The sequence below is a fragment of the Schistocerca nitens genome, chromosome 3 (assembly GCF_023898315.1).
Source record: "Schistocerca nitens isolate TAMUIC-IGC-003100 chromosome 3, iqSchNite1.1, whole genome shotgun sequence".
NCBI lineage: Eukaryota > Metazoa > Arthropoda > Insecta > Orthoptera > Acrididae > Schistocerca > Schistocerca nitens.
In genome coordinates this window covers 903210262-903237618 of record NC_064616.1, presented here as the reverse complement: position 1 = coordinate 903237618, position 27357 = coordinate 903210262, and the positions used below count along the sequence as shown (strand labels likewise).

The following is a 27357-nucleotide window of genomic DNA, read 5'->3' as shown; positions in this document are numbered from 1 at the left end:
AAATACAACAATTACACACAGATTATTTGACAATATGAACACAATGCATTACTAATTTCTGACAAAAGAATATTACTAACATGCAACAATTTAAGAATAATCACTCAGATTCCAAACACATGAATGAGTCATAATGCAGACACCTACATGGATCAAAATATAATACTATATTGTTGAATATAGTTTGCAGTTTCTCAGTCAAGAAATTCTGTTGTTTGGCATTGAATCCAGTATATACAAATAAAGTGAATTCATTTACAGTAATTGCATCAAGTAACAACAATAGAATATTTAATTTCTGTGAACCAAGAAGAACATGGAAGACAAATAATTTCTGCACATACTGAATATTTCCTTTGGAGATATTAGTATAGCCCTTGGATTATTATTACTACATTCACATTCATTTGTTTGGAGAGTTTTTAGTCACCATTTTTCATCACATTCTTATAACTTTTAAAGAATCAAAGGGAAACTAGTTGGAATTCATTGTTATGCAAAGTGTCATAATAGTTCTGGAGAACCATGTGTATCACACATATTGCTACTCTTAGACAACAAAGCCAGCACATTCCATATACTTCATCACTCACTGCTTTTATTACAGATCACAAGTGTTTCTTCTCATGATCATAACCACAAACACCATAAACTACATGAGATCACGTAAAAGGTAGAAAAAAATGTATGAAGTTTATGATCAGTCATTTCTTACAAACTGAGACATGTTGCTTGTAAAGTATGCTATGAAGCATGTTCCATTCTTTGGAGGAAAACAGCATAGATCAACTGAAGAAAAACACAATTTAAGATACATTTCAATTGGCTGTTACTGTTGTTTCAGTAATTTCATCCAAATATAAGTCATATGTTCTGAGAACATGGTTCATTTACAATTAAATACTGTGTGCAATTAGTTTTAGTAAAATATTTTTCCCACAACAAAAATAACAATCTTGCAAGTTCTATTACTCATAATGATTGTATTTAGTTGTGCCACAGCACCAGTCAAATATTAAATATCAAAATTTTCATTAAAAATATGTCAGTGGGAACATAATATATGAATTTAAAAGTTAAAAAAGTAAGAAATGTATATGAAAATTACTCCACATCTGGTTAACTTATATTCCCACTTACAATGTGATTAATTTTTAATTAAATATATTATATGCCTAAATTTTAGATAAAATATATTCTTTCTGTAAAAACAACATTCTTTTCATGCCTGGTACTTCATTATGTTGTAAATAATAGATATCTTCATAACATAGTTATTTCACATTCAGTACACTTATCTAGAAGAATTATACAAAAAATAACGTTTCATTGTGTTTCATTTCATGCTTGAAGACAACCCAATATCAGAAGGTAGTCAGGTGGAAGACTTTGCGCTGCAGGTGGACAGACGGGGCGAACGAAAGACTGTATGTTGAAGTGTCCGTTTCCACTTGTCCTGGGTGTCTCTAAGCTTCAGCAGCCAGGTTTGCTACAAGACAGTGAACATCAGAACATTAGTCTATTTTCGTAAATATATACTACAGTAGTTAAATGACAACACAATGCAAAAATTCAAGAAAGTTATACTGATTATGTTTACTTGAATAGAACATCGTAAATAAATCTGGTAAACACATGATGGAGGCATTTGTTTGAAAATTCATGTGGAAACACAAACTTAACAGTTGCACTGTCACACTCCCATCTCACTGCTTAACCTCCCCCCCACTCCCCCTCCTTCTCTCTCTCTCTCCCCCCTCTCTCCCCCCCACACACACAACCACACACACACACACACACACACACACACACACACACACACACACAATATTGCGATTCACATCTAGAAGGAAGGCCACTGAGGACATGAGATGCAAAAGACCCAAAAGTTCATCTTTCTTTGGAACAGAATACAGTTTATAGATATATCCAGAAAGCAATGTTAAAAGGCACTTGCAAATATTCCATTTCAAGTTGTTATTAATTATGATTTTTATATACAGTCGCAAAAGAGTTATTATGTCTCAACAATAACATTCTGTAAATAAATGTATGCAGTACTAACGAAATATCACTATTAACTGTATGAAATTATTAAGAGTGTAAGTCATTACTCATACTATGTAAGATCTAATTTTAGTACAGTAACTGTGAACTGATTTTAATGAACACAGTTCATACTTACCTTATCATTATTGTTATTTGTTTGCTCCTGGCTTAGGACTAAAAATAAACTACTTTATACACAGTATCGTTAAGGTGGAATATTTATAGTCTGTGTTGCAGTGGTGGAAATTACTACTAACAGTATTTTGAATCCCGATCTTGTCATCCATAGGGTTTGTTAAAACTACTTTTACATTATAGTTGTTGGTATTACAATACTCCGAAGAGATTTTTTGGCTCATAAGAAGCATCATTAAAGAGTAAATATACTGGCACATCATGTCATTCCCAGATTTTATTTAGAATATATTATTATACTCACCACTTCGAGAGAACAAAAAAAGCTGATCAATAATCTCATTTTATTTCAAGTGATTTCCCAAGCATTTCCAGTATTGTTGAAATAGTTTTTGACTCATTAAAGTCCAATCCAGTTTCTTTTAGTTTCTTAATGCTATACAGAATGGCACAGACTTTACTTTTTATCTGTTTACAATGAGTGATTATAATATCAGTCAATAGAAGTATCAATGAAAATCTAGAATCATGTAGGACTCAATATATATTGATCTACTAATCAGATCTTCATGTTTTAACCGTTTTGGAGCTAGTAGTTCAATGGTTGGTTTCATTATATAGATAACACCACTAAAGTCAAAGGAACATAACTGATATCACACCATAGGAGGATATTCAGTACTGTCTTATGCCTTACATATGAAAACCATTAAAGGGGCATGGAAACTCTCTATTACAAACCTTTAATAACAAAATTGGTTCAAAATTTAATAAATGGATACAGATTTCCCTATGTAGTGTTATTTATGAATATCTGACACCAAAATGATCGTTACGCAATTTCTGTTAAGTTGCCATAGATCCTTTGATAAACAGCTTCTTCAAATATATTACGAAAATGAGAACTGGTTTGAGTAAAATAGGATAATAAGTGGATGATAAATCATATATCTACATTTGTAGATTCAACTGGCAATATTATTATGTCTAAAAATACAACTTCTATTGGTTTATTACAAACATGCAATTTAGAGAGAGTGCCACTGGATAAGGAGGCCTACTTTCCCACGCATTCACATATTATTTGCCAAAAACTCAACTTCTGTCACTGCAAAAGATGAAACGTATAAAAAATTAATGACATCAGTATGCAAAGGAACTATTTCATACCTCTAGGTAACTAGTTTATCTACTTCAGTGGTGTATATTACAAAAAATGGAATAACATATTGTGCCACATAGAGTGTGGGTCTCTGTAGGACTGCAATTATTGTATGTTATTGTACATATATTTGGAAGAAGAGGAGACATGATGGCCAAGAATCTTTCAAAAAATGGTTCCAATGGATCTGATCACTATGGGGCTTAACATATATGGTCATCAGTCCCCTAGAACTTAGAACTACTTAAAGCTAATTAACCCAAGGACATCACACAACACCCAGTCATCACGAGGTGGAGAAAGTCCCTGACCCCACTGGGAATCGAACCCGGGAACCCGGGTGCTTTCCTAAGGCCTTATTTACGAGGGTGAGTCAAACGAAAACCTTAAAAAAATTTTTTTCAATGTTATTTATTGTGCAGAAGTGGTACAAAGCTGTATCAGTTTTCAACATAATCTCCCCCTCGCCCAATGCAAGTCCTCCAGCGTTTTTCCTTTAGAAAAAAATTCTTTTGGTAATCTGCGCAACCACTCATGTACTGCATGGCGTACCCCTTCATCAGAACAGAACTTCTTTCCTCCCATTGCGTCTTTGAGTGGTCCAAACATATGGAAATCGCTTGGGGCAAGGTCTGGTGTGTATGGTGGTTGAAGAAGACACTAAAAATGCAGGTCTGTGATTGTTGCAACTGTTGTACGGGCAGTGTGTCATGTTGCAAAAGGACACCTGCTGACAGCAATCCACCTCGCTTTGACTTGACTGCAGGCCGCAGATGATTTTTTAGGAGATTAGTGTATGATGCACTGATGACAGTGGTCCCTCTAGGCATTTAATGCTCCAAAATGACGCATTTTTCGCCCAAAAAGAGAGTCACCATAACCTTCCCTGCTGATGGTTCTGTTCTAAACTTCTTTGGTTTTGGTGATGAGGAATGGCGCCATTCCTTGCTCGCTCTCTTCATTTTCGGTTGGTGGAAGTGAACCCAGGTTTCGTACCCAGTAACGATTCTTGCAAGGAAGCCATCACCTTTTCGTTCAAAGCGCCGAAGAAGTTCTTCACAAGCACCAACAAGTCGTTCTCTCATTTCAGAAGCCAGCTGTCATGGCACCCATCTTGTAGACACTTTCTGAAACTGGAGCACATCATGCACAATGTGGTGTGCTGACCCATGGCTAATCTGCAAACATGTTGCAATGTCATTCAGTGCCACTCGGCGGTTTTCCTTCACTATAGCTTCAACTGCTGCAATGTTCTGTGAAGTCACAACTCGTTGTGCGTGACCTGGACGAGGAGCATCTTCCACTGAAGTCACACCATTTGCGAACTTCCTACTTCATTCGTAGACCTGCTGCTGTGACAAACATGCATCACCGTACTGAACCTTCACTCGTCGATGAATTTCAATAGGTTTAACACCTTCACTACGCAAAAATCGAATAACAGAACGCTGTTCTTCCCTGGTGCATGTCACAAGTGGGGCGGCCATCTTTACACTGATACTGCGAAGGTATATGTGCAATTGTGCTGCCACCTACAGGCCATTCTGCACGCTGCTTGTAGCACACTTACCCACTCACAGGTTAACGGCGCGAAATTTCGATTTGTTATTACAAATTCAGGTTTTCATTTGACTCACCCTCGTATTCAATACTAGTTTTGATAATACATAGTCTTGTGGTCACACTATTTATTCAACCCGATTTAAAATATATATATATATATAAATAATACAATGGTATGCTGAAAGGTTATGCCTTTTGAATATTGGTGGAGATGTTACATGACATGTATATTGATTAATCGAGTTTACCGCTTTGCCGACGCAAGTTGCAACCCTGTTGCACTAGAGGGCGCCGAATAGTAGTACATAAAATGGTTCTACGTAAGTCAGTGAATAAGATACAACGTGTTGTAATCGAGCTCCTAATAGCACAAATCGTGCCTGCAATAGAAATCTGTAGAACAGTGACAGCTGTGTATGGTGATGATTGCATTGACATAAGTAATGCACGAAACTGGGTTGTTGACGCTTGTAATGAAGAAAACTTATGTGACAGAGATCACAATGGACTATAAAGTTTGGCATACAATGTGACCCATCAGAATCAGGTTGGTGAACTCATCAGAGAAAATCGTTGGGTAATATAGACACAGTGCTGCAACATCTGCAACTATCTGACGGCTATCCTCAATACAACCCTGTCCTGTTTACAAAACTTAAAGAACTATTTTGAAGACTTCACTTCGATACTGATGAAGTGGTGGAAGCAGAGGTGAGATTTTGGCTCTGTCAACAAAGTCCAACAGTTTACAGCTATGGTATCACAAACTAGTCTCTGATTGGGAGAAATATGTTTGTTGTCAGAGTGACTATGTTGATAAATAAATATGTAAGTATGAACAATAAAGATGAAAAATGTTAGTAAAGTTGGTTTTATTTAAAAAGTTTTAAGAGATTTCACATAAAAAAATTCGGAATTATTATTTTTCAGCATCCCCTCGTATATGCCAGTAATGCTCAGTATACAAAGACAAATACAGAATCTTGAAAACAAAACTTACGTGCGAACTGTAATCACCACATAGCATGAATTATTAAATGTTGTTCAAATGTCTTGATGTATAGAGAAATATAAGGGCTTAATACTTTAGCAAATAAAAGATGTATCTACACCATGTGATCCAAAGTAGCGGGACACCCCCAGAAACACACGTTTTCTATATTAGGTGCATTGTGCTGCCGCCTACTGCCCTACTCCGATTCAGCGACCTCAGTAGTCATTAGACATTGTCAGGGAGCACAATGGGGTGCTCCGCGGAACTCACGGACTTCGAATGTGATCAGATTGTTGAGTGTCACTTGTGTCATACGTCTGTACGCGAGATTACCATACTCCTAAACATCCCTAGGTTCACCGTTTCCGATGTGATGGTGAAGAAGAAACGTGAAGCGACACGTACTGCACAAAAGCGACCTTGTCTGTTGACTGACGGAGACCACCGACAGCTGAAGAGGGTTGTAATGTATGATAGGCAGACATCTATCCCGATCATCACACAGGAATTCCAAACTGCATCAGGATCCACTGCAAGTACTATAACAGTTTGGCGGGAGGTGAGAGAACTTTCATTTCATGGTCGAAAGGCTGCTCATACGCCGCACATCACGCCCGTAAATGCCAAGCGACGCCTCGCTTGGTGTAAGGAGCTTAAACATTGGGCGAGTGAACAGGGGAAAAATGTTATGTGGAGTGAAGAACCACGGTACACAATGTGGCGATTTTATAGCAGAGTGAGGGTGTGGTGAATGCTTGGTGATCGCCACCTGCCAGCATGTGTAGTGTCAACACTAAAATTCGGAGGTGGTGGTGTTATTTTGTGTTAGTGTTTTTCATGGAAGCACAGGCCTATATTGATGTTTTAAGCACCTTCTTGCTTCCCACTGTTGAAGAGCAATTCGGGGATGGCAATTGCATCTTTCAACACGATCGAGCACCTGTTCATAATGCACGGCCTGTGGGGGAATGGTTACTCGACAATAACATTCCTATAAGGGACTGGCCTGCACAGAGTGTCCTGATCTGAATCCTATAGAACACCTTTGGGATGTTTTGGAGTGCCGACTTCGTGCAGGCCTCACCGACCGACATCCATACCTCTCCCCTTAGCAGCACTCCGTGAAGTATGGACTGTCATTCCCCAAGAAACATTCCAGCACTTGATTGAACGTATGCCTGCGAGAATGGAAGCTGTCATCAAGGGTCATTGTGGGCTAACACCATATTGAATTCCAGGATTAACGACGGAGGGCGCCACGAACTTGTAAGTCATTTTCAGTCAGGTGTCCGGATACTTTTGATCACATAGTGTACATAAAACATACTGCGAATAAGTATACAGAGTCAACCTGAACTCTTACTGAGAAACTTTGAGAGGTTGTTCAGGGATGTTTTCTGAGTATTTGGTCGAAAGGGATAGAGGGTTTCTGATGGCTTGTTACAATGTAATTATGAAATTATCATTTATTCACTTTGTTATCACAATTAGCTTTGTTTCTGTGAAAATACCCGCACAACAGTTAATAAATCTGTAATGTGGAATCACCAAAAGACGGAACACAAAACGCATATGTGTAGATGTGAAAGTAAAGTGATGTGATCACTGTCACTGTGCGAACAACCCAGCCCAGCATTACTGTGCATCTCTTCCATTGCATTCATCAACACTACTAATAAAGTGCATATTGGCCAACTCTTCATCAGTAAATGTACCCATACTGCTGTGTATTAGTATTGACACACAACCAACACTGGCAGAAAAACAAACCCGAGACAGCGTCGAGCAATACCGACTGCAAGTTTCAAGACTAAGAGCAAAAGTGGCTGTTACTGTTGACAACAGTAAGTAGTATGACTCAGTGGAACAAACGTCACATGCATATACTGTGATGTTAGTACTGCTTGATGATTATGGTAAAAAATTAAACCAAATGCAACGAGTCTGCAACAAGCCACCAGAGACCATGTCTTTTATACCAGAGTAGTCAGAGTAAATGAAAACAAATTAACAACTCTTAAATTTTAAGTTACCTTGTAAAAACCAGAATATGAGCTTACAAAAAACGAACATAGTCTCACTGAACAAATTCATTTTAGAAAATAATGAGGAAATCTAGTCTGAATGTATTAGAATGCATTTGTAATATTATTCAACTATGATCCATAAATACAAGGAAATACACAAACCAGTAGTGTATTCATATTAGAGATGGGCGAACTCGTTTATACTTGGAAAATAGTTCACTGGCAATAGTTCGTCTTTGGGAACTGTTCTGTTCCTTTTTTACCTAATTCTGGATTCATAATGGATTTATGGATTTTAGACAAGTTTCCAGAAGAAATATTAAGTACACACAAGTATTACTTACGATAAATTCATGGACTGCCTTTGTAGACAGGTTGTTTACTTCCATTTTCTTAGCTGAATGTGTGCTTCGAAGGTATCACATTAGTCGTTTGACAAGATGGGCCAGTGACCGCAAGCCGCGAAGGAGAGGCCAGAGTAAATCGAACGGAATTTCACATTACGGGACTCATTTACAACCCAGCAAGGACCACCAGAGCCATCATTAACTTTCGAGGCAAGCTCGTAATCGTAGCGGGTACAATGTCTTCGTTTTCCCTTTGCTTACAAAAAATAATATATATTCATGGCTGCTTTACTAGCATAAAATAACTGAAAGTAAACTGTCATCTGCCAATGCAACGTTAACACTTGTCTTTCACAATGTGCAGGTGTGTAAATTAACTACACATCCAATTGCCATACTATTTGTGTGGGTAGTGAAGACTTATTTGGAAAAATCACTACTTCTGACATAGGTCAGAGAAATACGGTACTAAAATCAAAAGTTTCGTGTCAGAAATGGGGACAACTACACAAATATGCTCGATCATCGAAACTTTTTAAGTGAAAAGTAACAAGACTCTTTTTTTCAAAACCTTCATGACACAGCACGTATCAGTGCTTTGAAGAACTTTACAGTCGAAAAAGAGAATCAGCCCTTCATCAGTCGCCAGATGGAAGGGACGCCAAGCTTCACTGAATTAACAGACAAGAGTGAAACGACTATGATATTAAACATTTATTACGTAACTACTAAGGTGCTTAAAAAGTAAATTCTACACACAAATTTATTTGAAAATAAAACGAAATTAAACTATGAGAACAACGCTGATAATTTTACACATCTTTCAGTCACTTAACTTACTATAGAAAACGATACTCGGACTGAATGACTTTTTAGTTAAATAAGTAGTTTCTTTCGCAACACTGTACAATCACACTAGTTTCAAAGGTGCATGTGTTTTGACTGAGAACATCTAGAAAAACGATCTCTTTTATTTATCTTGCAGGTATAAGATGTACGAGATAATTATATTGATGGTTTTTGAATTAACCACAAATTCTCTTCTCAAAGAACCATCTCATTGATTATCTTCCTGTGTTCCAAGGGCATTCATCATGCAAGGTAAATGACGAAAGCCATAAAGGTACTGAAAAAGCTTATGTTGCATGATGAAGGTGTAATACAGCTACAAGAAGAGACAGCAGTTTGACTTGTAGTCATCTTCCTTACCGGTATGTAAATCGAAGGACGATATTGTGCCACTTCAGAAACCAAAGAACCATATTTGGATTTCAGAACTCTTTCAAAACTTTATATATGTACATCAGATTGCTGAAAAATCGTTTATGGTTTCTGTCTCCTGTTCTTTTGCCTTAATTTTCTGAATCAAAAACGAAACAGCCACTACACTGAATTATGATGAAAATATATAAGGATTCAAGAATCGATCAGTCATCCCAGAAATTATGACTAACATGTCTGAACAGTTCATTTGGAATAAAATAAGAATATCTTTATCCAGATTAGATTTGATGACAAAATAATGAAGACAGTGGCATGTATATGAAGATGTCATCAGTGCTCAGCACCTAATTTCTAAAGTAAAGGTTGTAAACTATCTGGCTCAGAAAGATGTCAAGATCATACATCACTATAATAAATAATTAACAAAGAAGAGTAGCAAATATATGGCGGATTGGATCTGATTATTTCCACAAGGTTCCAGGGCAAAAAAGATGCTTTATCAAAAAATAAGTAGCCTTAAAACAAAAAGTGATTTCGCCATTGTATTTACTTCACATGATTAGTAAATAGTAGATGTATAGCTTGTATTAATAAAGTTAATGCAACAGGAGTGTATTACTAATAAAATTTAAAGTAAAATAATATTTTGTTAGAAAGCTACTTCTAAACAATACTTTTTTTTAAAATTTGAGGACGATTTCATGCCATTCAATGACCTTTTAAATGGAACGACACCATTTCTCCTTTTCCCACTGTGCCAGAATCATACACAACTCATTTTCTTGTGGAAATAATAAAATACCACAAATAAACAAAATTTGAAAGTACAAAGCTTCCTAAGTAGCATTTCTTACTTTTGCAAAAAATTCGAAAATTGTGAGTTTCATTAAAACTTTCTAACACTACAATTAACAAAATATTGAAAGTTATCCCAAAAACTTGTCAGTAAACCAAGCAGATGTAACTTCATCTACAAATAAAAAAATCAATGGCTGCTCATTTAATTGGTCAACCAAAAAAACAACTTGCCTTGTGATAAACGTGTGTTCTACAGGGGATCAAAATGACGAAGAGATACACAAATTTACCTTTTTGTTGGCTGAAAAATATGTATGCATTACAGATAGATTAATTTTTACAGAAGTTACATAGTTATAAAAAAGTTGAACAAGAATGTGTGACTACACAAAAAAGAACGAAGCCAGTCAAGAGAAACTGAGGCCAGAATGAGGAGTGGAGGAACTAGATCGAAGAACGAGACTGAGGTAGAAACAAGGCCAGCCAAAGTGAACTGTGAACTGCAGTTCCTGGGAGCAAGACCAACCATGACTATAGTGAACTGTGAATGACAGTTCTCAGAACAAGACCAACCATGACTGACTTGAGGAGTGAACAACCATTCCTTAAAAGCCATTCCTTGGTCTTTTCATTTGCTTTAGTGAACCATTCCTTTGGACCCCATTCATTCATGGATGACCCAGCTCCGATCCATATATACAATGACTAATTATTACTGATATTGTCCATGCACAGTAACTCATGTAAATGTACTCAACTTGGATTCAATTTTAATTTTCTGACATGGCTATTTCCGATTATATTTCAAGCTTTTGATATTAAATCTCACAGAATTTCGTAAATTATACTTTAATTAAGTATATTTAACTCTTTTGAGGTAGCACCCAAGTTTCATTTGGGCAATGGCTACAGGCTCTTTTTTGATCAAACGTTTATTATCTCAAATATTGGTACAAGCATGTACCTTTGGCCATGTTCCTCCGGCTTTCCTGTTTTGACAGCTATAGTAAAGTTCACCAGGTAGATAGCCTTATTGGATTAGAATAACTGAGCAACTGCCAAGTAAACTTAATATATCTCACACTATTTGAACATTTTCCAGCATGTTTTAGGTAGATAGGTCTTTAAATTGGTAAGCATTAAACTATAATGTTTAAGCTTTTATATGTCCATCCTTTTAGCAGGATGTCTTTGGGACGATGGCCGTTTACTATCGTGACAAAAAATAAAACACCTACAGCCCTACGGCTGCAAAAGATTCGTACAATGTTTAATGCTTCATGGTTTATGACGATAACAGCTTGCTGTTACAAGTTGGTACGACTTGATTATGTAAGTTCTGATATCAAACTTTTATATATGTCTTTTGATTTAATCAATTATACCATATTTGTATATATTTTGAACTTCGTTGTTGTGTTAATAGCTGACCATGAATTGATAGTATTATCAAAATTAGTAACGAGTAAATTAAGTCATATTACAGCTTTTAGCAGTCAAGCCTTCTTTTGTCAGATACTTTCTACTGTGGATCAACACCTTTACACAATATCTTGTAAATACAGTAGTGTCCCAGTACATATATCACGGATAATAAAACAGAAAGAACAGAATAAAAGAGATGTATGTTTCTTGGATTTTTTTAAATGTATTTACAATTACATTTTCACTATTTAAATTAATGAAATATTGAAAGTTTAAGATTAAATTAATGAACACAATATGTAGATATTCCTAACAGTATCAAAGTCTTCTAGTCATATTACAGACATTTATTGTGTCTCATGATTTACAGATATCCCGTATGTGTCGCTGTAAGTAAACATGTCCAAAAAGTACAACATGTCTGATTTATGTTTCTACAACAAGTCAGCCCTGTGCCAGGCAAGAGGTGTGAGGTTTGTGCTCTGATAAACATAAGTTATTTAGCTCATAATAACAGTTAGCCTAGTACATATTACTCAGTAAATACGTGTACTAGAGGGTTTTTGAAGCCTGCTACTAACGATTTCACTTTTTTATGTATTATTTTATAAAATGTGAAATGACCATAAAGTTGGGTTGTAGCCAATTCATACTTTATTTTATATTTTGGTAGAGCAAACATAGTAGTTGACAGTCTCGTTAAATCTTTTTTTCTTTCCAGCAGTTTAAGTAGGACATTTCCCTTCATTATTTGGTACATGTATCTGGAAGGAAGTATAAATTTTGTTTCGCTTGGCTCTGAAAATTTGCACAAGTAGTTCGCGTTTACATACAGTTGTTTGAGTATATAGGATAAATTTGCGTAAATGTATTTTTCTCGTTTGTCGGTTACTTAACTGACTTATTCTTGCCAAATTATTATTTCGTCATGAGCAAAACGTGCCTCACATGCTGGAGAATTGTTAGTTCTGAGGTGTAGTGTGACAGAAGCTGTAATTTTTTTCTTTGGCTGTTGCGGCGGGAGAATTAGGAAGTACATGAGCTCTTCTGTGGTTTTGTAGAATATGCAGTAGAAACAGAAAGACAGAGGAACAGGAGGGGAAAAGTGCTGCTTTTTAGGCTGAATTAGAAGAGCTAAGAAACGTCTGGACAGGTTAAGGAGGGACAAGGGTGAAGAAAGGTGGGAAGTGGCAACAGATAATAGAAGGAACAGTTATGGGAATGCTTCCAGATCATTTTGGTTATTGCGAGAGATACCGTGTGGTTATAATTAAAGTGCAGCTACTCAGAAAGGTCAATTGTGGGCTGTAACTATGGTATTGCAGTGAACCTTGGTGGATAAGCTAATGCGTAAATGCAGAACTGATTTATGCTGGAGAAAATTAGTCCAACTTTGGCCAGTAGGTGCAAATCTGGCGTTGTGAAAGCAAGGCAAACATACAGAAATGTTCCCATACGTAATGGATTAGGAACGGGATGGGCGCAGAAAAGGTCAAACAACTAAGAAAGGCATAATGCTGACTTTATTATTAACTGCCGCTTACACGGTTTGTTCATTATGAACATCGGAGATATTGACGAGATGCTGCATCTGTAACATGGCGTGATGAACAATCACTTGCGGCAGTTCCTGTGGAATCAGAGCAACGTTTTCCTGGATACTGGCCTTCAGATCAGGTAGGAACTGAACAAGCCCCTAGTAAACACGTTCTTTTAGATAGCTCCAGAGCCAAAAGCCACACGGTTTTAGATCAGGTGATCTTGCAGGCCATGCATCTGAAAATCTCTGGAGACAATACGTTCGTGGAAGTTTGCATTCAGCACATATTTCACTGGGCAAGTGAGGTGAGATGTTGCCCAATCTTGCATGAAAACAGTGGTTTCCACACAGCTGCTGTACAAGGAGGTCCCGATATCTTGCAGACGTCAGGGTACACCTGACAGGCGCTCTTGGTGTATTCTCTTCAAAGAAGAACGGACCGAGAGTAAAAGTGCTTGTGAATGCACACCACACAGTCACAGATGGTGGGCACAATGGCTCTTTGCACAACACGCGGTTTATCAGTACTCCACATTCGGCAGTTCTGTGTATTCACTGCACCATGTAATATAAAATGTGCCTCGTCGCTCCACAGAATATGGACCGGCCATATATCGTGCCAGAAACTAAAAAGCAAATTCAGAACATTGGTGCGGATCATGAGGATTTAGTTGCTGCACCGTCTGGATCTTGTACAGGTACCAATGTAAAATAGACCTCAGAATTTTCCGTACTGTTGACCGTGAGATGGACAGTTCTCGTGGCACTTCACAAGCGCCAGCACTATCCGGGGCACGAGATGCGTGCTCAGTTACAGCAACAGCAACCTCGTCGGTACCTTCCATCGTGATAGGACGCCTTCATCTTCCAGCTGCCGCACCAAGTTCATCTGTGTTTTTGAACTGCTTTATCATCTTCTTTGAACCATTTGGGACGTTAAAGTTTACGGGTGCTCAGCGCCGATGTTATCAGCGCTAGAACGCTTTGATAATATCGAGCCTGTCTTCAGACCTTTCAGTGGGCGATACTCTCTCAATAAATCACTCTAATTGCCGCCGTTCACGTAAAACAGTTTCACTAACAGCGCACGGTCTCTTTTCTCGAGAGCTATACTGTTCACTCGCGTTATGGCTTGTCTAGAGAAAGCGTGAATCTCATACCGTCATACAAACAGTGTACAGCGCCAGATTTTTACCTGGTGGCCGCAACTGGAACAAATTTGCTTGCCTGCGTAAATCGGGTCTGCATTACTGCATCACTGTATCTACCAAGTTTCGTTATCATACGATTATTACAGCCCACACTGGACCTCCGTGGGTAGCTGCACTTTAATTATAACCACCTGGTAAGGCAGACCTTTTGATTTAGTCATAAATGAATGAAAATCCGACAGTTGTAAGTGTAGTCAGGGCACAACAAACCTTCAGCAATAAATTGCAAAGGCAATATAGGGAAGTCAGTAAAGAGAAATAATGTTTTGTTGTTAGACAGTTATCATGCTAGCGGTACAGGCCTACTTTTGCATAATGAACTTGGATCAGAATACCAACGCACCAATCCAAGTAGCTGTCTGCATCAAATGACAGAAGTTTTAGAATCATTGTGTAAAGACTTTGCGAAAGGAGACACCACGGTTATAGTGGGTGGGCTAGGAAATAGGGCTAGCAGATATAATAAGTTCAATAGAGCGCGAGACCTGGTAAAGAAATATAGCATCAACATCGAGACAAACCGGCATTCAATTTATATCTGTTCTGAGTGGCCATGACCAACCTTATTTTAAATATTTTGTCGGAATGATAATTTGGAGCAGGAACCGCTGTTTATGACCTGCTCATATAGCGTAACTCGCAGCGCAGTAGCTTATGAGACAACGAGGTGAGTCAGATCTGGCTCGAATCTACACGGCGGATTTATAACTGGGCTGATACACCGCCAGCCTGGGTGTGGGTTTTAGGTTTCCTATGCTCGTTTAGGCAAATGCTGAGTAGGTCCACAAACTCTGCCTCAAAGAATACGATACACAGACAGTTAGAACATGATAACACACAGAACAAAACAAGCGAATGGCACACACGACATCCACTCCTTAGGTTACCTAGACGACTGTGGCGTCAGGAAGGGTACCTGGCCACAGAGGTGCCATACCCTGGACGTGCAGACCCCATACTTGACGGGATAATTACTACGGAAACGAACAGGAAGACGAAAGAGGCACCAATGCTTTCGCTGGGTGGAGAAGCACTTACTGACATGGTTCCTGTTGATTGTTTTAGTAAATGGGTTTAAACTAGTCATGCCTTCACTTCATCAGGAAAGGGGAGGGTAAATTTCCTTGGCTAATACCAGAAAGCCTACGGGGAGAGGCACTGTCATGAGTAGTGGACACAGGAAAGACGCTGCAGTACAGACGAATGCTCCTCATACCACGAATGGACTGTCCTGGCTGTGTGAATGGGTGCATTATCGTCCTGAAACATGGCATCAATGTAGGGGAACAACACTTGAAGCATGGGGTGAACCTGATCACCTAAAATGTTCACATAACCGTTGACTGTAACACGGCCTTTGAGAGTAATGATGGAGTCAGCAGAATACCATGATATGGCCGCCCACACCATCACACTTCCACCTTCATGTTTAACCGTTGGAATCAAGTAATCAGGATTTTAGGCCTCTTTTGGCGTTCTCCAGACGTAAACCCCGCCCGATGTTGGAAATAACGAAAATGTTGACTTGCCGGACCATATGACGTGTTTCCACTGATCATCCGTTCAGGATTTATGCTCCTGACACCATGTTTTACGCTTCTTTTTGTTGGTTGTCGTCACTAATAGTTTCGGTATAGCAGCTCGTCCATACATATTCGCTTTGTGGAGTTCTCGGCGGACAGTGTCGATAGATACGGGATCTCGAAGATGGCTATTGAGCTCTGCAGTCACTTTAGCCGCCGCTGTTATGTGTTGTTTTGACACAATTCGTGTTAGCGTACGACAATCTCTGTCATTTAGCTTTGATTTGCGTCCACTATTACGTTTACACGATGATGGTTTTCCATGTTTTGTGTAGGCTGTCATGACTGTTGAAGCAGTTAATCTTGAAACATTCAGTAAGTTGGCTGTCTTGGTTACTGATGCTCCCTCTAATCGGACTCCCACAATCAGCCCTCTTTGGAACTCCTTTAGGTCTTTCACTGCACGTCGACCTCGACCTTCATGCAAATACAAAGTGTGCATTACTCGTAAACAACCTGCACTTATGCCTAGTCATTTCCGAACACGCACAGTCCAGTGCGACACATGCGTTACCTGTGTTGTTGGCCGTCAAACACAACCATGCATTACTACCACTGTTTACATTGTTTTGTCTATCCCCTGTACACACCAAGTCTGCAGGGAACTTGCCGCTGCAATACAAGAGTGATAAAAAAAAAAAAAAAGGATATCGCCATAAGGTTGCAGTAGGGGATTATGGCAGACACGTAAGTAGCGCCGGAAAAATCCGAATGTGTACACACACACAATACATCTCGAAGTTGACACTGTAAAAAATAACAATTGTCTTACATGTTCAACTTTTAATGTAAGATTATACCCGTTACTGAGTAGATTATGATAGCATTTAAAATTTTTAAATATGGTCAATAATTACGTGAAATATTGGAAACAGAATTTTTGTTGCCCCTTGTGCTGCAGCTGGTATATGGTTCTGGGACAGTGTTTTAGTAATACAGGTAGCTATTTGGTACTGGCTGTTGTCATTAACAAATGCTTCGTCAAGAACTACAGTATTATACACTATATATGTTCCCTCCTGATTTTAAAATGGAATTTTCTAACGAATAATAACCAGTACTCCAGCACAACGATGGAGTCGGATGTGTAATAAAGATTTTCACATAGTTTAGAGGCAAATAATTAAAACTGTGGGTGGACAGAGTACTGTTTATAACCTCTACGCTGACCTGACTGTCTTTTAGGAGTATTCATACTTCTATACAGGTCAACCTTCGCGTGTCCTTATTACCCCCGCATAAAAATTGCAGAAAGATAGTAGTATTACACACATATTTTATGCTCGAAAACATCCAATAGTGAATTGGTAAATTAAAATTTCTTGCCTTATTGTTCCAGGCAGTTGAACCACTACAATACCCAATTTTTTAAACATCAGGCGGTATCACCTTGTACCAAGAGAGTACTTACTTGTTTGCAGAAACAACTGCAGTAATTGTTAAATGAAGAAACAGTGAATGTCGCACATAGGCTGTTACATACAGTTGCCTATAAACTAAGTGAAAATCTATGCTAAACATCCGGCTACACTGATCTGCTGGTGTACTTGCTATTCGTTGTAAACCATTTTGCCTTTCAAAATCATGATTATGTGTATATGCTGTAGAAAACTGTAATTTTTAATGGAATATTTGCTATCGGTGGGAGGCTATAAAAAAGAAGAGGACCGACAGGCATATTTATAGACTGTCTCTTTGTGGAAATCTGATTCTTTTGCTCTGCTGAAGTACTGGCTATTATTCATAAGTAAATTGCATTTCAGAATCAGGAGGGAATGGATACGCTGTAGACATCTTTAGCTTCTCATCGGACATTTGTTAATGGTGGGGGGCAGTACCGAACAGCAATCCATATTAGTACAACTCTGTCCTAGAACCCAGAACCTGGCATGGCTGGGTGTTGTGTGATGTCCTTAGGTTAGTTAGGTTTAAGTAGTTCTAAGTTCTAGGGGACTGATGACCATAGATGTTAAGTCCCATAGTGCTCAGAGCCATTTGAACCTGGCACCAGTTGCAGCATAGGGGCAACAAAAATACGACTTCCAGTATTTCGTATTGTTACTGAATACTGACCAAATTAAACAATTAAAATTCCGTCATAATCTACTCCTTAAGAGGTATAATCTTATGTTAAAATTTAACATAATGAGACATTTATTATAGTTAGAAAATGTGTGTGGTTCTTGAGGCAGTTTAACTGATGACACTCATATACAAAGACTTCATTCATCCAGTATTTGAGAATGAGAGTGCTTAGCGACTTTCAAAAAAAGTTTACACGTAATGTCAAATCTTTACGAAACTCATTTTCGCTGACACCCTTCTATTTTCAACACAATATGCATACAATATTTACATATGTCACTGACTGTACCTGTAAAATTATATCATTGTACAACACATAGTTCAAGAGATACGTTATAAATATTTAGATACATGAAAAACTAGTTTCTGCTTAAAATGGCGCTCCGTAAAACTTCAACGTCAGTTACGACGTTTTAATTTATTACTTCTTCACTACTACCACTATTCGCAACAAATTTCGCATACAATACCTACCTACACATATCACTTAATGTACCCGCAAAATTATATTATTATACGACACACAGTTCAGGAGATATGACATCCGCAAGAATGAGATGTGTGAAAAAACTAGATTTTGCTTAACAATGTAGCGCTAGTTAATGAGTTTATATTAATCCAGTGTTTCATAACGAGAGCACATAGCGACCTACAACAAATTTTTATGTGCAGTTTCATTCATTCTCTATACTTTATTGCTTGCATGCTTAACGTCAAATATTTACACATTAACTCATTTCTAAAGCACTCACATGTTGGACGCTCTTTTATAGATGGGAGTTCGATTCTTTAAGGAATTGGGAGTGGCCGAGCGGTTCTAGGCGCTACAGTCTGGAACCGCGCGACCGCTACGGTCGCAGGTCCGAATCCTGCCTCGGGCATGGATGTGTGTGATGTCCTTAGGTTAGTTAGGTTTAAGTAGTTCTAAGCTCTAGGGGACTGATGACCTCAGAAGTTAAGTCCCATAGTGCTCAGAGCCATTTGAACAATTTTTTTAAAATTAATAGTTTCCTGGTACTCTACTAAAAAAGAGGAATGACAAGTGTTCTGTAGACTCTCTCTTGGTGGAAATCTATGTTAGGCATCTGATTCCATAACTCTTCTATAATACTAACTATTCTTCACATACAAATTGCATTTCAGAATCAGAAGGGGGTTTACGTACACACTGTAGAAGAGTGCAGTTTCAACGGAATATTTAATAATGGTGGGAGGCAGTACCATCCACGTACTAAAGAAAGAGGACTGTCTGCTATACACAATACAACTTGCAGGATATTGTACACGACCTTTGTTAACACAGACGACATATAAATTACACATAAGTGAGCGACATATATATTTCTTAATCCAGGACTTTGTTTAACTGGTATAAAACACATCGAAATCGTACATTAAAATGGTAAAACGTAACCTGAATTTTACGGGCGACTGACTGAAAAGGCGCAGCACCCATTTGTAGTCCACTTCAAAACATTATTGGAGGTCTGAACATGAAAGAAGTGTTTGAGCGACTCACGCAGTCTCACTGCATGTATGTTTCGGGAATAGCAACATCAAGGTTTCATAGACTCTATAACACAAATGGAACTGATGTGCAAGGTTGCGACATCACACCTACCAGCTTCTCTGATCACCATTCCATAATCATAAAGTAAAATGAACACTTCGTCCATAAAAAACTGGTAGAGAATACTGGAAATAAAGTTCTAAGATGCCCCAAATAGCATGGGAAGCGTTAGAGTTCTGTGTTCGGTACAAGTCGTGGGTCAAGCAGAAACGTTTCTTTCATAATGCAGTTAATTGGTGGAAAAACTTCGTGAAGCCTGGTATCCGAAACGAAGTAAAAAATATAAGCTTCAGGCTAAATGTTGACAGGAGAAAGAACACCGAAAATTACTACCCTCTAACTATGAACAGCAAGCAAAAGCAGACGACGGGGAAGATCGAGCAAGTGATTTGAAAAAAAAAAAAAAAAAAAAAAAATCCGAAAGAAAATATTAGAGCTGAAGGGAAGCGAGCTGGAAGAGGCAACCATCTCGTACAAGGATTATTGGCATGTATCAGAGAAGTACAGCATTTACCACCTTTCAAGAGAACAAAAAGATGTTAACAGATATATATATATATATATATATATATATATATATATATATATATATTCTGTTTGCAAATAGGAACGAATATGTGAGCTGGGAGGGAATAAGAGATCATTTCCAAAGCAGAATGGAGAAGAACCCTCTGATGACACAAAAAAGCATATCTATTACAAGATTGTGAGTATATTCGTCACCCAAGAGTATTAATACTTTGTCAGAACCAGTATCTGAAGAAGAAATAGAAGACATAATGGAAACCATGTCAAAACACAGGGATCCTGGAGTAGATGGTATCCCCTACGAATTTGATAAAACTTTCAGACTGATACCATTTCTGATTTCCACAAGCAACAACTGATTGACTACTACTAAATACTGTTTACAATTTCTTTAGAACTATGAATATATAGTGTTAGAAACTACATAGCAGGACTACACGTTGGTGCACGACGGTTCAATGTCAGTGTCTACGCTGATGATGTTACCATTATATACACATCAAAAAATGTTTTACGTCACCCCGGTTCCCAGAACTCCTGAAGATAGACGTTGACTGTAGATATTGTATCACAGAAATAGTCCCTTTGACTGTTCAGATGTCACTAAACCCGCCCAAAGACGTAAATAAGCATACATGAGCAGAGCCTATTAGACGGAGTGGGTTCGACAGCCGATCAGTTCCAGTCATTCCACCAGCAAGGAGGTACACGGCTCTTGTTGACTGTAATTCAACCATGCCTAGATGGTCAATGCCGGGGTTCGATCGCGTCCGCATTGTTACTTTGTGTCAGGAACGGCTCTCAACAAGGGAAGTGTCCAGGCGTCTCGCAGTGAACCAAAGTGATGTTGTTCGGACATTGAGGAGATACAGAGAGACAGGAACTGTCGATGACATGCCTCGCTCAGGCCACCCAAGGGCTACTACTGCAGTCGAAGACCGCTATCTACAGATTATGGCTCGGAGGAACCCTGACATCAATGCCACCATATTGAATAATGTTTTTCGTGCAGTCACAGGACGTCATTTTACGACTCAAACTGTGCGCAATAGGCTGCATGATGCGCAACTTCACTCCCGACGTCCACAGCGGGGTCCATCTTTGTAACAACGACACCATGCAGCCGCGGTACACATGGACCCAACAACATGCCGAATGGACCGCTGAGGATTGGCACCACGTTCTCTTCACCGATGAGTGTCGCATATACCCTCAACCAGACAATCGTCGGAGACGTGTTTGGAGGCAACCCGGTCAGGCTGAATGCCTTAGACACACTGTCCAGCGAGACAGCAAGATGTAAGTTCCCTGCTGTTTTTGGGTGGCATTATGTGGGGCTGACGTACGCCACTGGTGGTCATGGAAGGTGCAGTAAAGGCTGTACGATAGGTGAATGCCATCCTCCGACCGAGAGTGCAACCATATCGGCAGTGTGGTGTCACCGCCAGACACCACACTTGCTAGGTGGTAGCCTTTAAATCGGCCGCGGTCCGTTAGTATACGTCGGACCCGCGTGTAGCCACTATCAGATATTGCAGACCGAGCGCCGCCACACGGCAGGTCTATAGAGACTTCCTAGCACTCGCCCAGTTGTACAACCGACTTTGCTAGCGATGGTTCATTGACATATTACGCTCTCATTTGCCGAGACGATAGTTAGCATAGCCTTCAGCTACGTCATTTGCTACGACCTAGCAAGGCGTCATGTTCAGTTACTATTGATATTGTAAATAATGTACAGACAAGAGCTACGTTCAACATTAATGGATTAAAGTTAAGTATTCCACCATCTGCGTCCGTTTTTCAAAGGTCTAATTTCCTGGTCCTGTTCCAGACCTCACGCCAGTCTGCGTGAGCTAAAACGCGTGCCTTTCGGCTTCCTCAAATATTCCAGTGGGCTCTCCTGCCAGCCCATAATAGGCAGCATATTGGCGAGGCATTCGTCTTCATGGACGACAATTCGCGCCCCCATCGTGTACATCTTGTGAATGACTTCCTTTAGGGTAACGATATCGCCAGCATGTTCCCCAGACATTAACCCTACGGAACATGCCTGGGATAGATTGAAAAGGGCTGTTTATGGACGACGTGACCCACGAACCACTCAGGATTCTACGCCGCATCGCCGTTGAGGAGTCTGGACCAACAGTGCCTTGGTGAACTTGTGGCTAATACGCCACGACGAATACAGGCATGCATCAACGCAAGAGGACGTGCTACTGGGTATTAGAGGCACCAGTGTGTACAGCAATCTGGACCACCACCTCGGATGGTCGCACTGTATTGTAGTAGACCATGCTCTGCGTGGTTTTCATGAGCAATAACAAGGGCGGAAATGATGTTTACGTTGAACTCTATTCCAATTTTCTGTACGGGTTCCGGAACTCTCGGATCCGAGGTGATGCAAAACTTTTTTTGATGAGTGTACAAACAAATCCTAAAGACAAAGTGGAAATCTTGGACCTAATAGACGTTTACAAGGAAGCGATGCAGACAGCTATAAACAATTGTAAAACACAGCTCTTTCGGTTCAATCAAAGCACACATCCCATACTACATCACTTTAACGAATGTGATGAAATACATGTGGTGGATAAGAAACTAAGAAAAAGTCGTACACGACCTAACTGCCATCACCTCCAAAAGAAATATGAGAAAAAGTAAGAGGTGCCCTGATAGCGAATAGTACAAGGAAACTGAATATCATTCAAAGGATGGAAGTCGTCAACATACTGGTCGTGTCCAAACTGTGGTATCATGTACAAGTCATACTCATGGATAGAAAATATGTAGCACAAATAAAAAAATTCTTAGGTTGTTTCATTTGGAGAGGTATCTTGTTTCGTGTAGCCTGGGATAAGTTGACTAAATCACCTACAGAAGGCAGCCCAGGTATAGCAGATCGTGGTATAAAATGTTCATCTCTTGTAGCAAAAATTCTAATGAACGCCAGAATGAAATTTTCACTCAGCAGCGCAATGTGTGCCGATATAAAACTTCCTGGCAGATTAAAACTGTGTATCGGATAGATCCTCGAAATCAAGACCTTTGTCTTTTGCGGGTAAGTGCTCTACTAGCTGAACTACCCAAGCACGACTAACGATCCCTCTTCACAGCTTTACTTCCGCCAGTACCTCATCTCCTCCTTTCCAAACTTCACATGCTTGCAGGACTAGTACTCCTGGAAGAAAGGACATTGAGAGACATGGCTTAGCCACAGCGTTGGGGAGGTTTACAGAATGAAATTTTCACTGTGCAGCTGAGTGCGCGCCGTTATGTAACTTCCTCTCAGATTAAAAGAGTGCGCCGGACCAAGACTCGAACTTGGCGCCTTTACGTCCGCAGCCGGCCGCAGTGACCGAGCGGTTCTAGGCACTACGGTCTGGAACTGCGCGACCGATACGGTCGCAGGTTCTAATCCTGCCTCGGGCATGGATATGTGTGATGGCCTTAGGTTAGTTAGGTTTAATTAGTTCTAAGTTCTAGGCGACTGATGGCCTCAGAAGTTAAGTCGCATAGTGCTCAGAGCCATTTTTTTCATTTGTGGATAATTAGCCGCACGGTCTATGTGAAGATGATAAGCACAGAATGATACGACAGAGTCACAGCCTTAGTGGGAGGACGATTTCAATTCAACCGCTGTGACGGGAACGTGAGGCGAGGTAACTGCAGAAATGATGCGATTCGAGGTAAGGACCATAAAGATTTTTGAACTTCTGTTCGACGTGACTCCAGCGCAGATCAAATCAGTTCTAAGCACGTAGAGAACGATCCTCACTAACATGTCGCAAAAATGGGCGAGTTTCCAAACATTCCCTGTCTTAAACGATGTTAAACAGGATGAGATTGACCTCCAGCGACATGTTCCCTCATATACACTACTGGGCATTAAAACTGCTACAACACGAAGATGACGTGCTACAGACGCGAAATTTAACCGACAGGAAGAAGACGCTGTGATATGCAAATGATTAGCTTTTCAGAGCATTCACACAAGGTTGGCGCCGGAGGCGACACCTACAACGTGCTGACATGAGGGAAGTTTCCAACCGATTTCTCATACACAAACAGCAGTTGACCGGCGTTGCCTGGTGAAACGTTGTTGGATGCCTCGTGTAAGGAGGAGAAGTGCGTACCATCATGTTTCCGAGTTTGGTAAAGGTCGGATTGTAGCCTATCGCAATTGCGGTTTATCGTATCGCGACATTGCTGCTCGCGTTGGGCCGGCCGAAGTGGCCGTGCGGTTAAAGGCGCTGCAGTCTGGAACCGCAAGACCGCTACGGTAGCAGGTTCGAATCCTGCCTCGGGCGTGGATGTTTGTGATGTCCTTAGGTTAGTTAGGTTTAACTAGTTCTAAGTTCTAGGGCACTAATGACCTCGGCAGTTGAGTCCCATAGTGCTCAGAGCCATTTGAACCATTTTTTTTTTTTTGCTCGCGTTGGTCGAAATCCAATGACTGTTAGCAGAATATGGAATCGGTGGGTTCAGGAGGGTAATACGGATCGCCGTGCTGGATCCCAACCGCCTCATCTCACTAGCAGTCGAGATGACAGGCATCTTATCCGCATGGTTGTAACGGATCGTGCAGCCACGTCTCGATCCCTGAGTCAACAGATGGGGACGTTTGCAAGACAACAACCATCTGCACGAACAGTTCGACGACGTTTGCAGCAGCATGGACTATCAGCTCGGAGACCATCGCTGCGGTTACCTTTGACGCTGCATCACAGATAGGACCGCCTGCGATGGTATACTCAACGACGAACCTGGGTGCACGAATGGCAAAACGTAATTTTTTTCGGATGAATCCAGGTTCTGTTTACCGCATCATGATGGTCGCATTCGTGTTTGGCGACGTCGCTGTGAACGCACTTTGGAAGCGTGTATTCGTCATCGCGATACTGGCGTATCACCCGGCGTGATGGTATGGGGTGCCAATGGTTACACGTCTCGGTCACCTCTTGTTCGCATTGACGGCACTTTGAACAGTGGACGTTACATTTCAGATGTGTTACGACCCGTGGCTCTACCCTTCATTCGATCCCTGCAAAACGCTACATTTCAGCAGGATAATGCACGACCGCATGTTGCAGGTCGTGCACGGGCCTTTCTGGATACAGAAAATGTTCAACTGCTGCCCTGGCCAGCACATTCTCCAGATCTCTCACCAACTGAAAACGTCTGGTCAATGGTGGCAGAGCAACTGGCTCGTCACAATATGCCAGTCAGTACTCTGGATGAACTGTGGTATCGTGTTGAAGCTGCATGGGCAGCTGTACCTGTACACGCCATCCAAGCTCTGTTTGACTCAATGCCCAGGCGTATCAAGGCCATTGTTACGGCCTGAGGTGGTTGTTCTGGGTACTGATTTCTCAGGATTTATGCACCCAAATTGCGTGAAAATGTAGTCAGATGTCAGTTCTAATATAATATATTTGTCCAATGAATACCCGTCTATCATCTGCATTACTTCTTGGTGCAGCAATTTTAATGGTCTGTAGTGTATGAACGTCTGCAAATGGAGAGCGATCGTAGTGTACTAAGGGCAGCCCGATCGTCCTCACGCTGTGGCAAGGAATGGCATGTACAGTCTGAATGTGTGCAGAGGTGGGTGGCCCAATTATCAGTGGGAGAAGCGATTGGCTTTGGCGACATTACCAGTGTCCTAAGTTGTAGTAGTCAGGGTGCCGGGAATGGAATCTTTGCAAGTCGAGGAGGAGGATTTAGGAGTGATGGCTACTGGGAAACACATCACACTAATGGACACGGACCAGACATATGCGACAGAATAACGCCCTGGATGAACGACTCAACGAGCAACCAATGAGCGATCAGAACAAATCAGAGAGGTCACAGATGAAAATGTCGGGCTACAGGAGATGGACAACCCGATGCCGCCGGAGCAGAATACAGTCGCAGATAATGACGCGGGTAGACCTCGACACTGACCAAGAAAATACAAAAAACGACAGATAGCACCCCCAGGCGCAGACCAGAAGACTAGGGAAAAGCACGAGACAGTACAGAGGATCGCCCGCACTTTGGGAGGAATATCGGACCGCCACCATGACGGAATCCAACAGATACCTCACTCGGCGGCCGTCACTAGGTCGGCCGAGAAAGAAAACACACCCAACAGATAAAAGTGGACGGAACAAAGGAATCGATACTGAACAGGCCTACCCGTGCAGCAGCGCAACGGGTGAGACAACGTCGCGCTGCCTCGGAAAAACAGGCAACAGGGCAGATGATGTGGACTGTGGTTATCGGGTGAAGATATGACCGAAGAAACGACAATAACTGTTGGGACAGGCGAATTGTACGTAGTCAAGGATCACGGGTAAGGGACAATGAGAAAACTTTAATAGAGGTCACAGGCAATGGGAGCAACATCTTATATTCCCTCAAAGAATGTTTCCAGCTCCAGACTTCACGTGACATGCTCTGCGCTGCCGACTTCGATGTAGTTCGACTGAAAGAGGTGACAAACATAGATCTCCACAAGATCAGTGAATATACAGGTTATACTCATACAGGAACTGTACAAGATCTTGGGACAGCACTGCTTACAAAGGAAGGAATAGTGGCGAAAGACGTGGAGTACCTGGCAATAACCTGAGTTATTGCACTCACTGTACATGACACACACTTCATCAATGTCTACCCAACTTCAGGCACTGGTGGAATATATCAAAGAAGAAATGGTCCCATTATTAGCCAGTAATTACTACCACAATATCTTCAGGGATGACTACAATTGCGTCCTGTCCCCGAAAAACCAGATGCCGCATTTTAACAATTGCACAGGCCAAGCAACTAAAATACTTGACCTGTGTTCGACTGATACTTGGGAGCACGTAAATGACGATCAGCCAGGATTCACAAATGTCACGAATCACTGAGGCAGCTAACTTGACCTGCCCCAGCCTTAAGTCACAAAATTTTTCAGACAGAGATATAGTTGACCGTTTTTATCTGATCACGCGGCGTACAACTGTGCAGTCAGTCTTCACAGAGGAGGGGTCGTACGGTGGGAGGAATACTAGAAGTTGAACGTCTCCCGCTGGGACGAACAGGAAAACCATGAAATATTTGACACGGCATGTTCAGTTTGTG

The 27357-nt window shown here is 40.5% G+C and overlaps 1 protein-coding gene across 1 annotated transcript in view; it reads right to left on the bottom strand.

The window, feature by feature from the left end:
- Positions 1-235: 235 nt before the first annotated feature.
- LOC126248960 (pleckstrin homology domain-containing family G member 7-like) overlaps positions 236-27357 on the bottom strand; it is a 191069-nt gene continuing 163947 nt past the window's right edge. Inside the window, exon 8 of the mRNA XM_049950495.1 lies at positions 236-1489. Coding sequence (XP_049806452.1) covers positions 1376-1489 — 114 coding nt within the window. The 3' untranslated portion in view covers positions 236-1375. The remainder of the gene's footprint in view (positions 1490-27357) is intronic.